The sequence below is a fragment of the Grampus griseus genome (assembly GCF_964374135.1).
Source record: "Grampus griseus genome assembly, chromosome: 4".
Lineage (NCBI taxonomy): Eukaryota > Metazoa > Chordata > Mammalia > Artiodactyla > Delphinidae > Grampus > Grampus griseus.
In genome coordinates, this window is record NC_138997.1 from 121,974,208 (window position 1) to 121,986,555 (window position 12,348).

At 35.3% G+C, this 12,348-nt stretch overlaps 1 protein-coding gene across 1 annotated transcript in view; it reads left to right on the forward strand.

Moving 5' to 3' along the window:
• Positions 1–10,932, forward strand: part of METTL14 (methyltransferase 14, N6-adenosine-methyltransferase non-catalytic subunit) — a 31,611-nt gene extending 20,679 nt beyond the window's left edge. The window contains exons 9-11 of the mRNA XM_082652739.1: positions 2,608–2,724; positions 3,833–4,043; positions 9,424–10,932. Of these exons, the coding sequence (XP_082508865.1) occupies positions 2,608–2,724; positions 3,833–4,043; positions 9,424–9,728 (633 nt within the window). The 3' untranslated portion in view covers positions 9,729–10,932. The remainder of the gene's footprint in view (positions 1–2,607; positions 2,725–3,832; positions 4,044–9,423) is intronic.
• Positions 10,933–12,348: the final 1,416 nt, after the last annotated feature.

The window sequence follows — 12,348 nt, forward strand, 5'->3', positions numbered from 1 at the left end:
TATTCAGAAGAAAAAAATGTTTAAAAAAGAATGTACAAAAGGCAGTATCCCTTAGTTAACTAGCATTAGGGGTGAATAAATCAAAATATGATTTATTACAACTGCAGGAAGAGAACAGTTCAGAGATTTGAAACTGAATTGCAGCTCAAAAGCAAGCTGCTTAGTGTCATTTACTGTTCATTATTAGTAGCTAAAAAGTATTCTTCTGGCTAGCATTAACTCCTGAATTCCAAATGAAAGGCAAATCAAATTGGAAAAATAACACAGCATCTGGAGCACATAGTTTGAATAAATTCATGAGAGTGAGAAAGAAGTTATAACATCTCAATTTAAGTACCTTATATTTATTGTTTTTCAGAACTTTTTTTGGTTTTTTGATTGGAGTATTTTGGATTTCTAAATGGAAACAAAATAATAAAGCTTTTTTATGATGGAAGCATTGTGGCTAGTTCTGGTCTCAATTCTGATGTCCAACAGTGAAACTTTGGGTAAAGAGATATTTACTCTGTGTGTTTCAGTTACCTCACTTGTTATTGGATAATACTTTCCATTTTTAGGAAATATTACTTGATCTACTGCCTATGATCTCATTTAAATCCTGGTAATTTTAGGAGGTGTCCATTTGACAGATGAAGAATTTAAGTAGGATTATATTGAGATGAATTGGTTCTCAAATCCTGAAATTCTGCAATTGCTTGTGTATTCTTTGTATAAATAGCAAGTTTGAGACTGTTGGATAACATCATTGCTTCTGTCATTTATTAAATCCATGGTAAGACTATAACTGTATATAGGGTATCTATTTTATTGCTGGCACCTCCCTAAGATGCTATAGAAAATCTAAGAAAATAGAGACATACTGTATGTTTTTATAGGTATATTGGTATTTACCTTTTTTAGCTCTAATGTCTGGCTTTGGACTTTTCTCCCACCCCCCAAATTAGGTTGAAATTGATTAGGAGGTTTTATCTTATTTGTTTATGCAGCAATTTATCATATTGGTGAAAGCAGCTTTTGGCTCCAAATGATTACAAAAATAATTCAGCATGATAAATACTCATGAGTTGTGCTAAGTTCATTAGGAAATGTTGAATTTAGGCCCTTGTGATATTTAATGCAGTGCGAAACAAATACTTGGCAACAGGAACAGGTACTGATCTTGATTTTTGAGATTTTAAATTAAAAATCTAAGTTTCATTTTGTGGTGTATCTCAGTTTATACAATAAGAGCATTCCTGAAAAGTGTGTATATTTTGTGTTCCACTACATCTCTATTTGTACTTGATCATAGTACCAACAATATTGTACTGCACAATTTACTTATTTCCCCCTACTTTGCTCTTAATCAACTAGGGGTAAGGACTATATCTTATTCATGTTTTTTTTCCCAGCAGCTAGCCAACACCTACATATTGTGGGCCTCAAAATGCCACTCTGAGTACTCACTTAGCTAGTATTTGTTATATGTTCATATATAACATAGTCTAGGACACTAAGGTTCAAATCTCTCTATTGTCTAGATTACATAAAGATGAAAGTAAAGTTTTACTCAGTAAAGAAACATAATAACAATTTTAAGTCTTTGAATTTTTGAGGTTTAGTATTAAATCATAAAAATAACATAAGACTCTCATTTGGAAAGAAGTTATCAGTTAGAACATTTTCAGCAGTTTTTAGCTTTGTCAGAGGATAGAAAGTTGAGGTGGAAGGAACAAAATTTTCTTTTTTTTTTTTTTTTCTGATTTTAAGACATTTTATTTCAAAATAACTTCAGTCTTACAGAAAAGTTCTAAAAATTATGCAACAATCCGCATTTACCATTCACCCAGAAACTCAAATGTTCACATTTACTTTTTTATTCTCCTCTCCCCCTCACTCTCTCTTTTACTCTTTTTCATTCTTTCCATTTTTCCCTCCCCCATTTCAGAGTAAATTCTAGACATAATGTCCCTTTCCCCCTAAGTGCTTCAGTTGTATTTCTGAAAGATAAGGTCATTTTCTTATATAATAATAGTACAATTATTAGCATCATAAAATTAACACTGTTTTGATACTATTCTCAATAAGACAGTTTTTGCAGTTGTCCCACTTATAACATCTATACAGTATAAATAATTTTTTTCTGGTCTTAGGATCACTTAGTGTCATCAGTTTTCATGTCTCTTCAATCTTCTTTTATCTGGAAGACTTTCTTAGTTTTTCTTATCTTTCATGACCTTAACATTTTGAAGAGTGTGGCCCATTTATTCAAAATTATCTTTTGAATTATTTTCTGATTAAAGAGGGACTGAGTTTTCTTATGATTTAAAACTTTCTATTGATGACAGTAGAAGGTAGTATTAAAGAATCAGAGTATTATGTAATCCTTTCTATGTTTTGATATCAACTGTATATTAATATTCAGAAGGTATATGTATTCTGTATAATGGCTGTATATTTAAAGACTAGTATTTCTTTCTTTCTATTTCTGCACAAAGACAAAATTACTGTGACACCTTGGAATTTAATGTCTCAAACCTCTAGGAAGTTTTTAATGCTGGTTGGTTATTTTAAGTATTGTTTATTTCTTTTAGCTAAGGATTTTTAAAAAAATTCTTTCATTTCTAGTGTTTACGCAAGTGGGGTTACAGAAGATGTGAAGACATTTGTTGGATTAAAACCAATAAAAACAATCCTGGGAAGACTAAGACTTTAGATCCAAAGGCTGTCTTCCAGAGAACAAAGGTATTGCCTTTACTGTTTTGTTTTCTTTATTTTCATTATTTTCTCTCAAGCTTTTCCAAATGACTGTATACTGTTTAATTAATTTTGGTGGAAAGATCCTTCTCTTTGACTTGTACAAGTGGTATTGAGCATTAAAGTAATACGTCCAAGTTAATTTAAAAATACTTTATTCACTCAGATCAACCTATACTAAGCTGAAGAAGGTATTCCTGTATATCCTAAACTGCTGTAATTCTAAGTCAGATATGGGCTTTTAGTACTTCTGACCCCGAGCTTTTTTTCTTTTCTCTATGCTGAGAAAAAAGAAATGGCAGCAAGACTCATAGCTGGCCAGCTTAGATGAATATTTCTTTCCCCTTCCTTTTTTTTTCCTACGTAAGAACCTGAACAAGAACCACTGAGAACCTCTGCTTCAGAGGACTGCCCAGCTAGTTATCAGGGTTTAACAATTTGTCCTCCAGTCTTTCACTCTTCAGGGAGACTCTGGTGGAGGGTCTTTTTAAAGTCTTTCTTGGACTAGAAATTCTGTTTGAAGGGAATCTAAGCCATCCTTGCTATTATTGGTTCATGGAGTCAAGTGAGATTAAATTTATTTAAACTATACTCTGTCATCCAGATTAAATAGAGGTCAAAAAACAACAAAAAAGGAAATCATTTGATTTTTACATTTACTTATGTTGAGTATTTATAAGTCTGTATCCATGCTTGAAGTCCTCTCCATATGAAAAGGCTTATTAGTTTTGATCTTGGATCATGTGAAGCCCAGTATAACATCATTTTAAGATTCCAAGGTCAAGTGCCATGCCCATAACTGCTGAAGAGAAGTTATTATCAAGGGTTGCAGAGGAAAAGATTCTATGGTTGTTGACTCAATTCTAAAATGTCATGGTCCCAAGTTTAATACTCTAATGTCTAGCTTCCCTGGCAGTCTTCTCAGATCCAGAGATCCAGGTTTTTCCTTTTGTGTTTTTTGCCGAGAGACCTATATCCCAAAGATTCAGAGAAATGAGGATTGTTTTGGAATTGAGGAACGTCAGAAATGTAAAATGTTGTGAAATACGACTGTTGATGAAAAGAGATTAATTGTTCTGCTCTTATTATTATTTAGGAACACTGCCTTATGGGGATCAAAGGAACTGTTAAGCGTAGCACAGACGGGGACTTCATTCATGCTAATGTTGACATTGACTTGATTATCACAGAAGAACCTGAAATTGGCAATATAGAAAAGCCTGTAGAAATTTTTCATATAATTGAACATTTTTGTCTTGGTAGAAGACGCCTTCATTTATTTGGAAGAGATAGTACAATTCGACCAGGTAAGACCTCAGGAGGAAAAAAAAACTTTGATAGTTCCTTGGGATATAGATGTTAAGAAAGAACACACAGTGTTATGTAAAATAAAATTCTTATATATTTGATTCTTCTTCTTGCTATACTTCAAATATGCTAAGCTCAGTCTTGTCTCAGTACTCTTCCATGGACTTTTCTCGTATCATTCAAATACCTGATGGATCTTTTCTCACAACCCTGTCTAAATTAGCCAACTTGCCACTCCACTCCCTTCCTCCCACTGCTGTCTTTCCCTTTAATCTATTTTCTTTTTCTTCATAGCACTTATCGTTATCTGAATTATAGGTTCATTTGGGCATATGTTTATAGTCAGTCTCTTTAGTATGCAGTCTCATAGAAATCGGAGATTGTCTTATTCTCTCTACCCAACATTCAGGTTATTGAATAAATATTGTGTTGAGTGAAGAAATGCATAAAGGACATTTGGTCCTGTCCAAAACGTCTGTAAGATATTTGGTCCACACCAAAATGTCCTTGATATATGGCCCTGTCCAAAACCATTTGGCATGGACCAAATTTGCTCATGGATGTTTTGGATAGGACTAAATTTCAAGTATCTTTTGGCATGAACCAAATGTCTTACTGACTTTTTGGACAGGACTAAATGTCTGCTAATAAAATGATCCTGCAGAAAATAACCATACCTTTGTGAAATACAGATCTTGGCTTTATTAGAAACTAAAGTACCTGGCTTCTTTCCTCAAATGTATCATGATGTTGTTTCATCAAAATTTTAACACTTTACTAAATCGGTATAATGTGAATTTACTATTTTGAAAAAAAAATAAGTAGAAAATAATAATCTTATGGACTAGGATTTTCTTTTATAGAGGGCACAGCTTTTGTTTACAAAGTATTGTTGAAATAATAGTGCATCTGTTTCTTCTCAGAAAATATAGAAGTAGCTTTTAAGAACATTGCATTGCTTCAGTCACAATATATAAAATCAACCTGTTTGGCCTTACCATGCTAGAAATGCTGTTTAAAGCTGAAAGGAAAAAAAAAAAAAAAAAGCTGAAATGAGCCAGGATCTTATTTGTCTTAAACAGTCTACATTTTATAAAAAGTAAAAATTGAAGAAGTTACAGTGGAATAATTGGCCTTAAAAGTACCTAAGAATTTAGAAGAAACTCTGATGTTCATTCTAAAAAAAAAGTAATCCTTAAAGTTGCCTTATGTATGTATGACGTAATCCATCACTCCTCTACCCCCTCCTCAGCCCTGTCAGCTATTTCTTTGTGAGTGTGCGTTGGCGAACACAGTATCTTAAAACTATTTCAGTTGTAGAAACTGATGGCCTTAAGTTTCATAAAATTGTGCAAAATGATAAAGAGGAAAGTAAAAAGCTACATTCTCTTTACAAAGAAATATTTTGCATGTGAAATGTTTACTCTGGGGCTTGGCTTTAGAGAAAATGTTTCCTATATTTAAAAGTAAATTTTTGCTCCTGGCAGGTTATTCAGTATTGTGTTGCTTAAGTTATCATTTTGTCATTGCTTTTTGGATTAATATTGTCAAATAACATATACCATAAGATTTCACTTGTTTGTAATTTGTTATGATTTGCTTTTGACCCAATTTAGATAAATATTCTAAGTCTGATTGAAAAGAATGTAACAATATGTTTTTTTTTGATTGGTTGTAGTATTTGTTGTTGTTGTTTATATCAGCCATGTCTTTACTGATTTTTTTTAAAACTGCTTATTCTATGAGAAAGGTATGTTAAAATCTATTAGGATTATGGGTTTGTGGTTTTGTTTAGTTGTTAGTTTATATCTGAGATTCTGTTATTAGGTGTATCTAAAAGGTAAAAATTTTTATGCCTTCCTAGTAGATTGACCCTCTTAGTATTATGAAATGTCCTTCTTTATCCAGTGTTTCTCAACTTTAAATTCTACTTCATCTGACATTATTATAGCTATTTCAGCTTCCTTTTGGTTTGTGTTTGCTTGGCATATTATTTCCAGCCTTCTACTTTCGATCTTCCATATCCTTACATTTAAGGTGTATCTCTTGTGAGCAAACACATAGTTTTCATCCATTTTATCTTTATCTTTTAATTGAATTGTTTAGTCAGTTTATATTTAATGTAATTCCTGATATATTGGGGCATAAATTACCATCTAACTGTTTGCTTTACATTGGTACCACCTGTTCGTGTTCCCTTTTCTCTCGTTTCTTTTGGATTAAGTATTCGTGTATTATTCAGTTTTTCTTTTTTTAATTAGCTTGTTTAGATATTCTTTTATTGTTCCTTCAGTGTTTATCTCGGAAATTGCAGCATGCATCCTTGAATTATTCTAAATTAAAATGTTATATTGATTTTTAAAGGGTGGGAATGCTGTGGTTTAAATTTAATCTTTTTAAACCAGTTTTTCACAATACACATACAGTTCATGCATAAGTCACTACATACATAGTATATATACAGCTATAGAATGAACTTTGAGTTGTTTAGACTTCCATTGAACATATACATGAAATCTTGTTTGGAAATTTTGTGGATGATTTTACTCTCTTATCAAAGTAAAATATTTTGGCGGCAGAGCTTGTGGCAAGCAAATGTTTCCTCTTCACTGGCTTAAAAGAAAGTAACATCACTAGATACTCAACTGGAGTGGTGTGTTTTTCAGAAAGTGTAGATGTCCATATATATTGAATATCAAGATTATGGCTCTAGTGTTTGAGGAAATAAGGAACAGATTTTTCTCTTCCATCATTGACCTGTTCTACCCAAAAACAGCTCCTGAATCTGGGAACAATCTCCAGTGGCAACTGCTGTTTAAAGGAAGTAGAAAACTTTAAAGAAAAAGCAAAACTATTTGAAGAGTAATAGCAACATCAAACAGATGGATATCTTTTAATAATTGAAAATCAGTGTAACAACATTAAAGAAAATTTTGAAGAGGGAAAGAGATTCAACCTCACTACTTCCAAGAATTATTTTCATTTTTTTCACATAATATTTTCCACTCCTCTTGTGCATACAAATTTTTATATAACTGTAGTCATCATTTTGTATTTTTCTCAGTATTATGTCAAATATATTTCTACATTTTAAATAATTAGTTACAATGCTTTTAATGGCCGTACAGCATTATTTTAATTAGTGGGTTTTTTTAAACATGAGTAGAAGAACTTAAGGAGTAGAGAGAATAATTGTTACGTATATTATAAGTATAAGCATAAACAGCAACTAAAATAGAAATTTTGCTTGATGCCAATTTTTATTTATAACTATAATATTCCAAAACTATAATATAATGGGGGTTTTCTCCATCCATTTAGCTGTGGCCACTTTATCCACTTTAGATTATACATTATATCTTTCATATACGATATACTTCTATCTGTATCTCTACCAGTTGAACAAAGTCTTAGAGGTACAAATTTTATTTTTTGCTTCGAAATACTATCCAATTCTTTATCTTTGCCCATTCTTTGCCCATGCAAAAATTATTTTATTCTATTCTATTTGTTTCTTTATTTGGTTGCATTGGGTCTTAGTTGTGGCAGGTGGGTTCCTTTGTTGTGGCTTGCCAGCTCTTTAGTTGTGGCAGGTGGGCTCCTTAGTTGTGGCTTGTGGGCTCCTTAGTTGTGGCATGTGAACTCTTAGTTGTGGCGTGCATGTGGGATCTAGTTCCCTGACTAGGGATCAAACCCAGGCCCCCTGCATTGGGAATGCGGAATCTTAACCACTGCGCCACCAGGGAAGTGCCGCAAAAATTATTTTAGTATTAGCTTTAGTAAAACAAAATTAAGAAGGAATATCTGCTTGGGGAAATTGTAGGTAGTTGGAGGTTAACCATGTAAATAATAGTAGGAGCAATTGAGGGAAGTCTGTTCAAGGGGCCTTAATTTATTTGGGTTGAATCCTCAAATGCACTTCTTCCTCAAGGAGGTAGTCAAAGGTATATATCACATATACCATAGGAGTACTCTTTACTATTGCTTTAAAAGGTTTAAAAGTTGCTATATGTGTCGTATATGCTGAAGCCAGGCTAATTTAAACTAACTTGGGTCTTAGTAATTCCTTTAGAAGTTGTAATAAAATGCTATTGCAATGAAGAATTTATGGGTGGGAGGCGGAGTCCCTTGCAGTTTACTCTGTAAAGATTTACATGTCTTATTTATGTAAGGGGCAGTATAGCATGAAAGAGGCAATATGAACTATTTTTATTAAATCTTTAAATTTTCTCCTTTCTTTCCTCTTGCTTGTGTGTTGTGTTCCACAACACAACATACATGCCAAAAAACGAACCAGAAGGGAGCAAGTAAAAGTCTCATAAATTCAGTTGTCAGTGAGACCACATAGGTGTGCAGTGTACTCTTTCATCTGATTAGGTACTTCTCTACTTATCAGGGTGGTATCTACTAGATGAGACATAAAAGGCACAATCTGATTTATCTGTCATTTTTTCTTCATATATTACAGATCTTAGTTATCTATGTACTGTTAGATACTGACGATTTTTTTAAATGCTGAACAAAATTTTGTAAAAAATGGCTGCTATATTTTAGAATATGATCCTAGTAAAATATTTTCATTTTATAGCATTTTATAATGGACCTCATATTCTAAGAAATAATCTTCACAATGATAGGGCAGAAATAGTGTGAACCTATGAAGAACCTGATTCTTTTTAATTTAATTAATTAATTTATTTTTGGCTGTGTTGGGTCTTCATTGCTGCATGTGGGCTTTGTCTAGTTGTGGTGCATGGGCTTCTTGTGGTTGGGAAGAGTAGAGGCAAAAGTTAGTTTCAGGATGTTAATCAGAAAACTGTTGCATCATTTCTACAAGTAGGAAGGTGATATAAAATTTATTAAATTTTCACTAAGCCCAAACTCAGTATAGTGTGTAATATTTTTTTCTAAGTGCTGTTCTCACAGAATGTGAAATGTGGATGGAGACAATGAAGAAGTTATATTATAAAAGTTACAGTCTAAGAGGAAAAACAGGATATATACATATGAAATCTTTATAACCATGATTAAATGCCATGTGTTCTGTAAAAAATATCAATATTGGGTGAGTGATTGGGACACCTTTAAGAATGCATTGGAGGGGCTTCCCTGGTGGCGCAGTAGTTGAGAGTCCGCCTGCCGATGCAGGGGACATGGGTTTGTGCCCCGGTCCGGGAAGATCCCACATGCTGCAGAGCGGCTGGGCCCGTGAGCCATGGCCACTGAGCCTGCGTGTCCGGAGCCTGTGCTCTGCAATGGGTGAGGCCACAACAGTGAGAAAAAGAATGCATTGGAGATTTGAAATAGCTCCTAGAGGATCAATAAGAGAGAATTGGAAAAAAGAAAAAGAAAGGATAATCACTTTTCCCTCCATTTCAGGCTGGCTTACAGTTGGACCAACTCTTACAAATAGCAACTACAATGCAGAAACGTATGCATCCTACTTCAGTACCCCAAATTCCTACTTGACTGGATGTACAGAAGAAATTGAGAGACTTCGACCAAAATCACCTCCTCCCAAATCTAAATCTGATCGGGGAGGTGGAGCTCCCAGAGGAGGAGGAAGAGGTGGGACTTCTGCTGGCCGCGGGCGAGAAAGAAATCGATCTAACTTCCGAGGAGAAAGAGGTGGTTTCAGGGGAGGCCGTGGAGGAGCACACAGAGGTGGCTTTCCACCTCGATAGTTTTTAGGACAGTGATCCTATTAATGCCCCTTCACCTTCTTTCTGATAGTATGAATTTCAACTGGGAGACGTTGTTTAGAACTCTGTTCCAACTTGCACTTTGCTTTAGTTTCTCCAAGCTGCAGGAATATTTTAGGCAAACTCCCTTGCAGTTGTCATTGTCTGGTTTTGTCCAGAATAAATGAAGTCATCCTGTCTTTTGTCATGTGCATGTAACCGAACAGAATGGAACAACACAAATACTTTCACTTTCAGAGACAGAATTTATTCTGATAGATTTCAACTAATTACAAAGGCTTTTGCTTTTTAGAAATAAAGTGAGCAGTGAAGAAGACCCAATCTGGAGTATCATACTAGTGCTGACGGTAGTTGATAATGGGCATCCTGCCACTGCTGTCACAGCAAAGGGGAAACTGTTTGACAGCCTTGATGGAATGGAGTTGGGACAGATGGTAAACTTCTCTTAGGCTTTTAATATTTTCTTGTTGAAACAATAAAAAGAGACTTTTTTTTTCTTTATGAAAAATTTTAAACTCATATAATTTGACCATAGAAGAAATTGAGAGACTTAGAACAAAATCACGTCCTCCCAAATCTAAATCTGATTGGGGAGGTGGAGCTCCCAGGGGTCGGAAGGGAAGAGGTAGAACCTAGTAGGCAGACTTTACAAAGAGAAAAAAAAAAACTCATTATAATCTCAGTTGTGCAGCTATTGATGACTGTTAATAATACTTCCAAAAAAACAAGGACAAATATCCAAGTGCTAGAACTTTGGTATGGACTTGATCTTGGATTGACTTTCAAAGCAGTTTCATATTCCTTAACAAAATAAAAGAATTGGATGCAACAGAGACACCTGTTTATCAGGTACTTGGTTTAAACATTTTGGGGAATAAAGTACGTGGTGATGAGGAAATGACATGCATCTTTAAACTTGTTATGGAGAAAACTTAATGTAAAACCCAATTACAGAAGACCCTCGACTTAAGAAGAGAGCTTGGAAAATGGAACTGCAGTTGCCTTTTAAGGGACAGATTTCCCAGATCAGTTAGTTATATGAGACTTTATGTTGTCATTTCTCTTTCTGTACTGTAACCCATGTTTTAAATGAATTTGCTGAATGAAATAATGCCATTATTGTTCTTGATAAATCTATTTTTTATTTTGTGTATGATTTTTCTAATGAAACTTTAAACCTTTGAAATTTGGGAGTCTCTTTTCTGTGAGTGGAATTGTCATTGTTACCAAATGAAAAAGGACTGACCTAAGATGAGACTATTCTCTTGGTCTGTGAGTAGCTGTTCTGTGCTTTTCATTGGCTCATAAAACGAGGTTTTCTTATATCCACTAAAGACTCAGTTTGAAGATAGGGACTGAATTACAGAAATAGGTTTGAGATCCTTAAAAGCCTGATGAATTTAACTTGTTCAGCATGTTAGTGCTTTCTAATACAGATAGCATTTGACTAACGCTTTTCTTGATGTAGATATGATGTGGAACTGTTGGTTAGAATTTTTACTGAAATGATGAATGAATATTTTCAATATTCATTGAAATGATGAATATTTTCAACTTCAGTGATTAAAACTTACCTAGAGATAGAACTGTATTTCTCACAGTTGACCTGGGAATGAAGAAGACACAGATGCTGGTCTTGAGACTGAACCAAGATGGCAGAGAAGAAGGATGTGCTTTCACTCCCTCTTGTGAGAACACCAGAATCACAACTAGCTGCTGGACAGTCATCGACAGGAAGACACTGGAACTCACCAAAAAAGATATCCCACATCCAAAGACAAAGGAGAAGCCACAGTGAGACGGTAGGAGGGGCGCAATCACAGCAAAATCAAATCCCATAACTGCTGGGTGGGTGACTCACAGACTGGAGAACAGTTATACCACAGAAGTCCACCCACTGGAGTGAAGGTTCTGAGCCCCATGTCAGGCTTCCCAACCTGGGGGTCTGGCAATGGGAGGAGGAATTCCTAGAGAATCAGACTTTGAAGGCTAGTGGGATTTGATTGCAGGACTTCGACAGGACTGGGGGAAACAGACTTCACTCTTGGAGGGCACACACAAAGTAGTGTGTGCATTGGGACGCAGGGGAAGGAGCAGTGAACCCAGGGGAGAATGAACCAGACCTACCTGCTAGTGTTGGAGGGTCTCCTGCAGAGGTGGGGGGTGGCTCTCTTTCACCATGGGGACAAGGACTGGCAGCAGAAGTTCTGGGAAGTAGTCCTTGGTGTGAGCCCTCCCAGAGTCCACCATTAGCCCCACCAAAGAGCTGGGTAGGATCCAGTGTTGGGTCACCTCAGGCCAAACAACCAACAGGGAGGGAACCCAGCCCCACCTGTCAGCAGACAAGCGGATTAAAGTTTTACTGAGCTCTGCCCACCAGAGCAACACCCAGCTCTACCCACCTCCAGTCCCTCCCATCAGAAAACCTGCACAAGCCTCTTAGATAGCCTCATCCACCAGAGGACAGCAGAAGCAAGAAGAACTGCAGTCCTGCAGCCTGTGGAACAAAAAACACATTCACAGAAAGATAGACAAGGTGAAAGGGCAGAGGGCTATGTACCAGATGAAGGAACAAGATAAAACCTCAGAAAAATAACTAAAT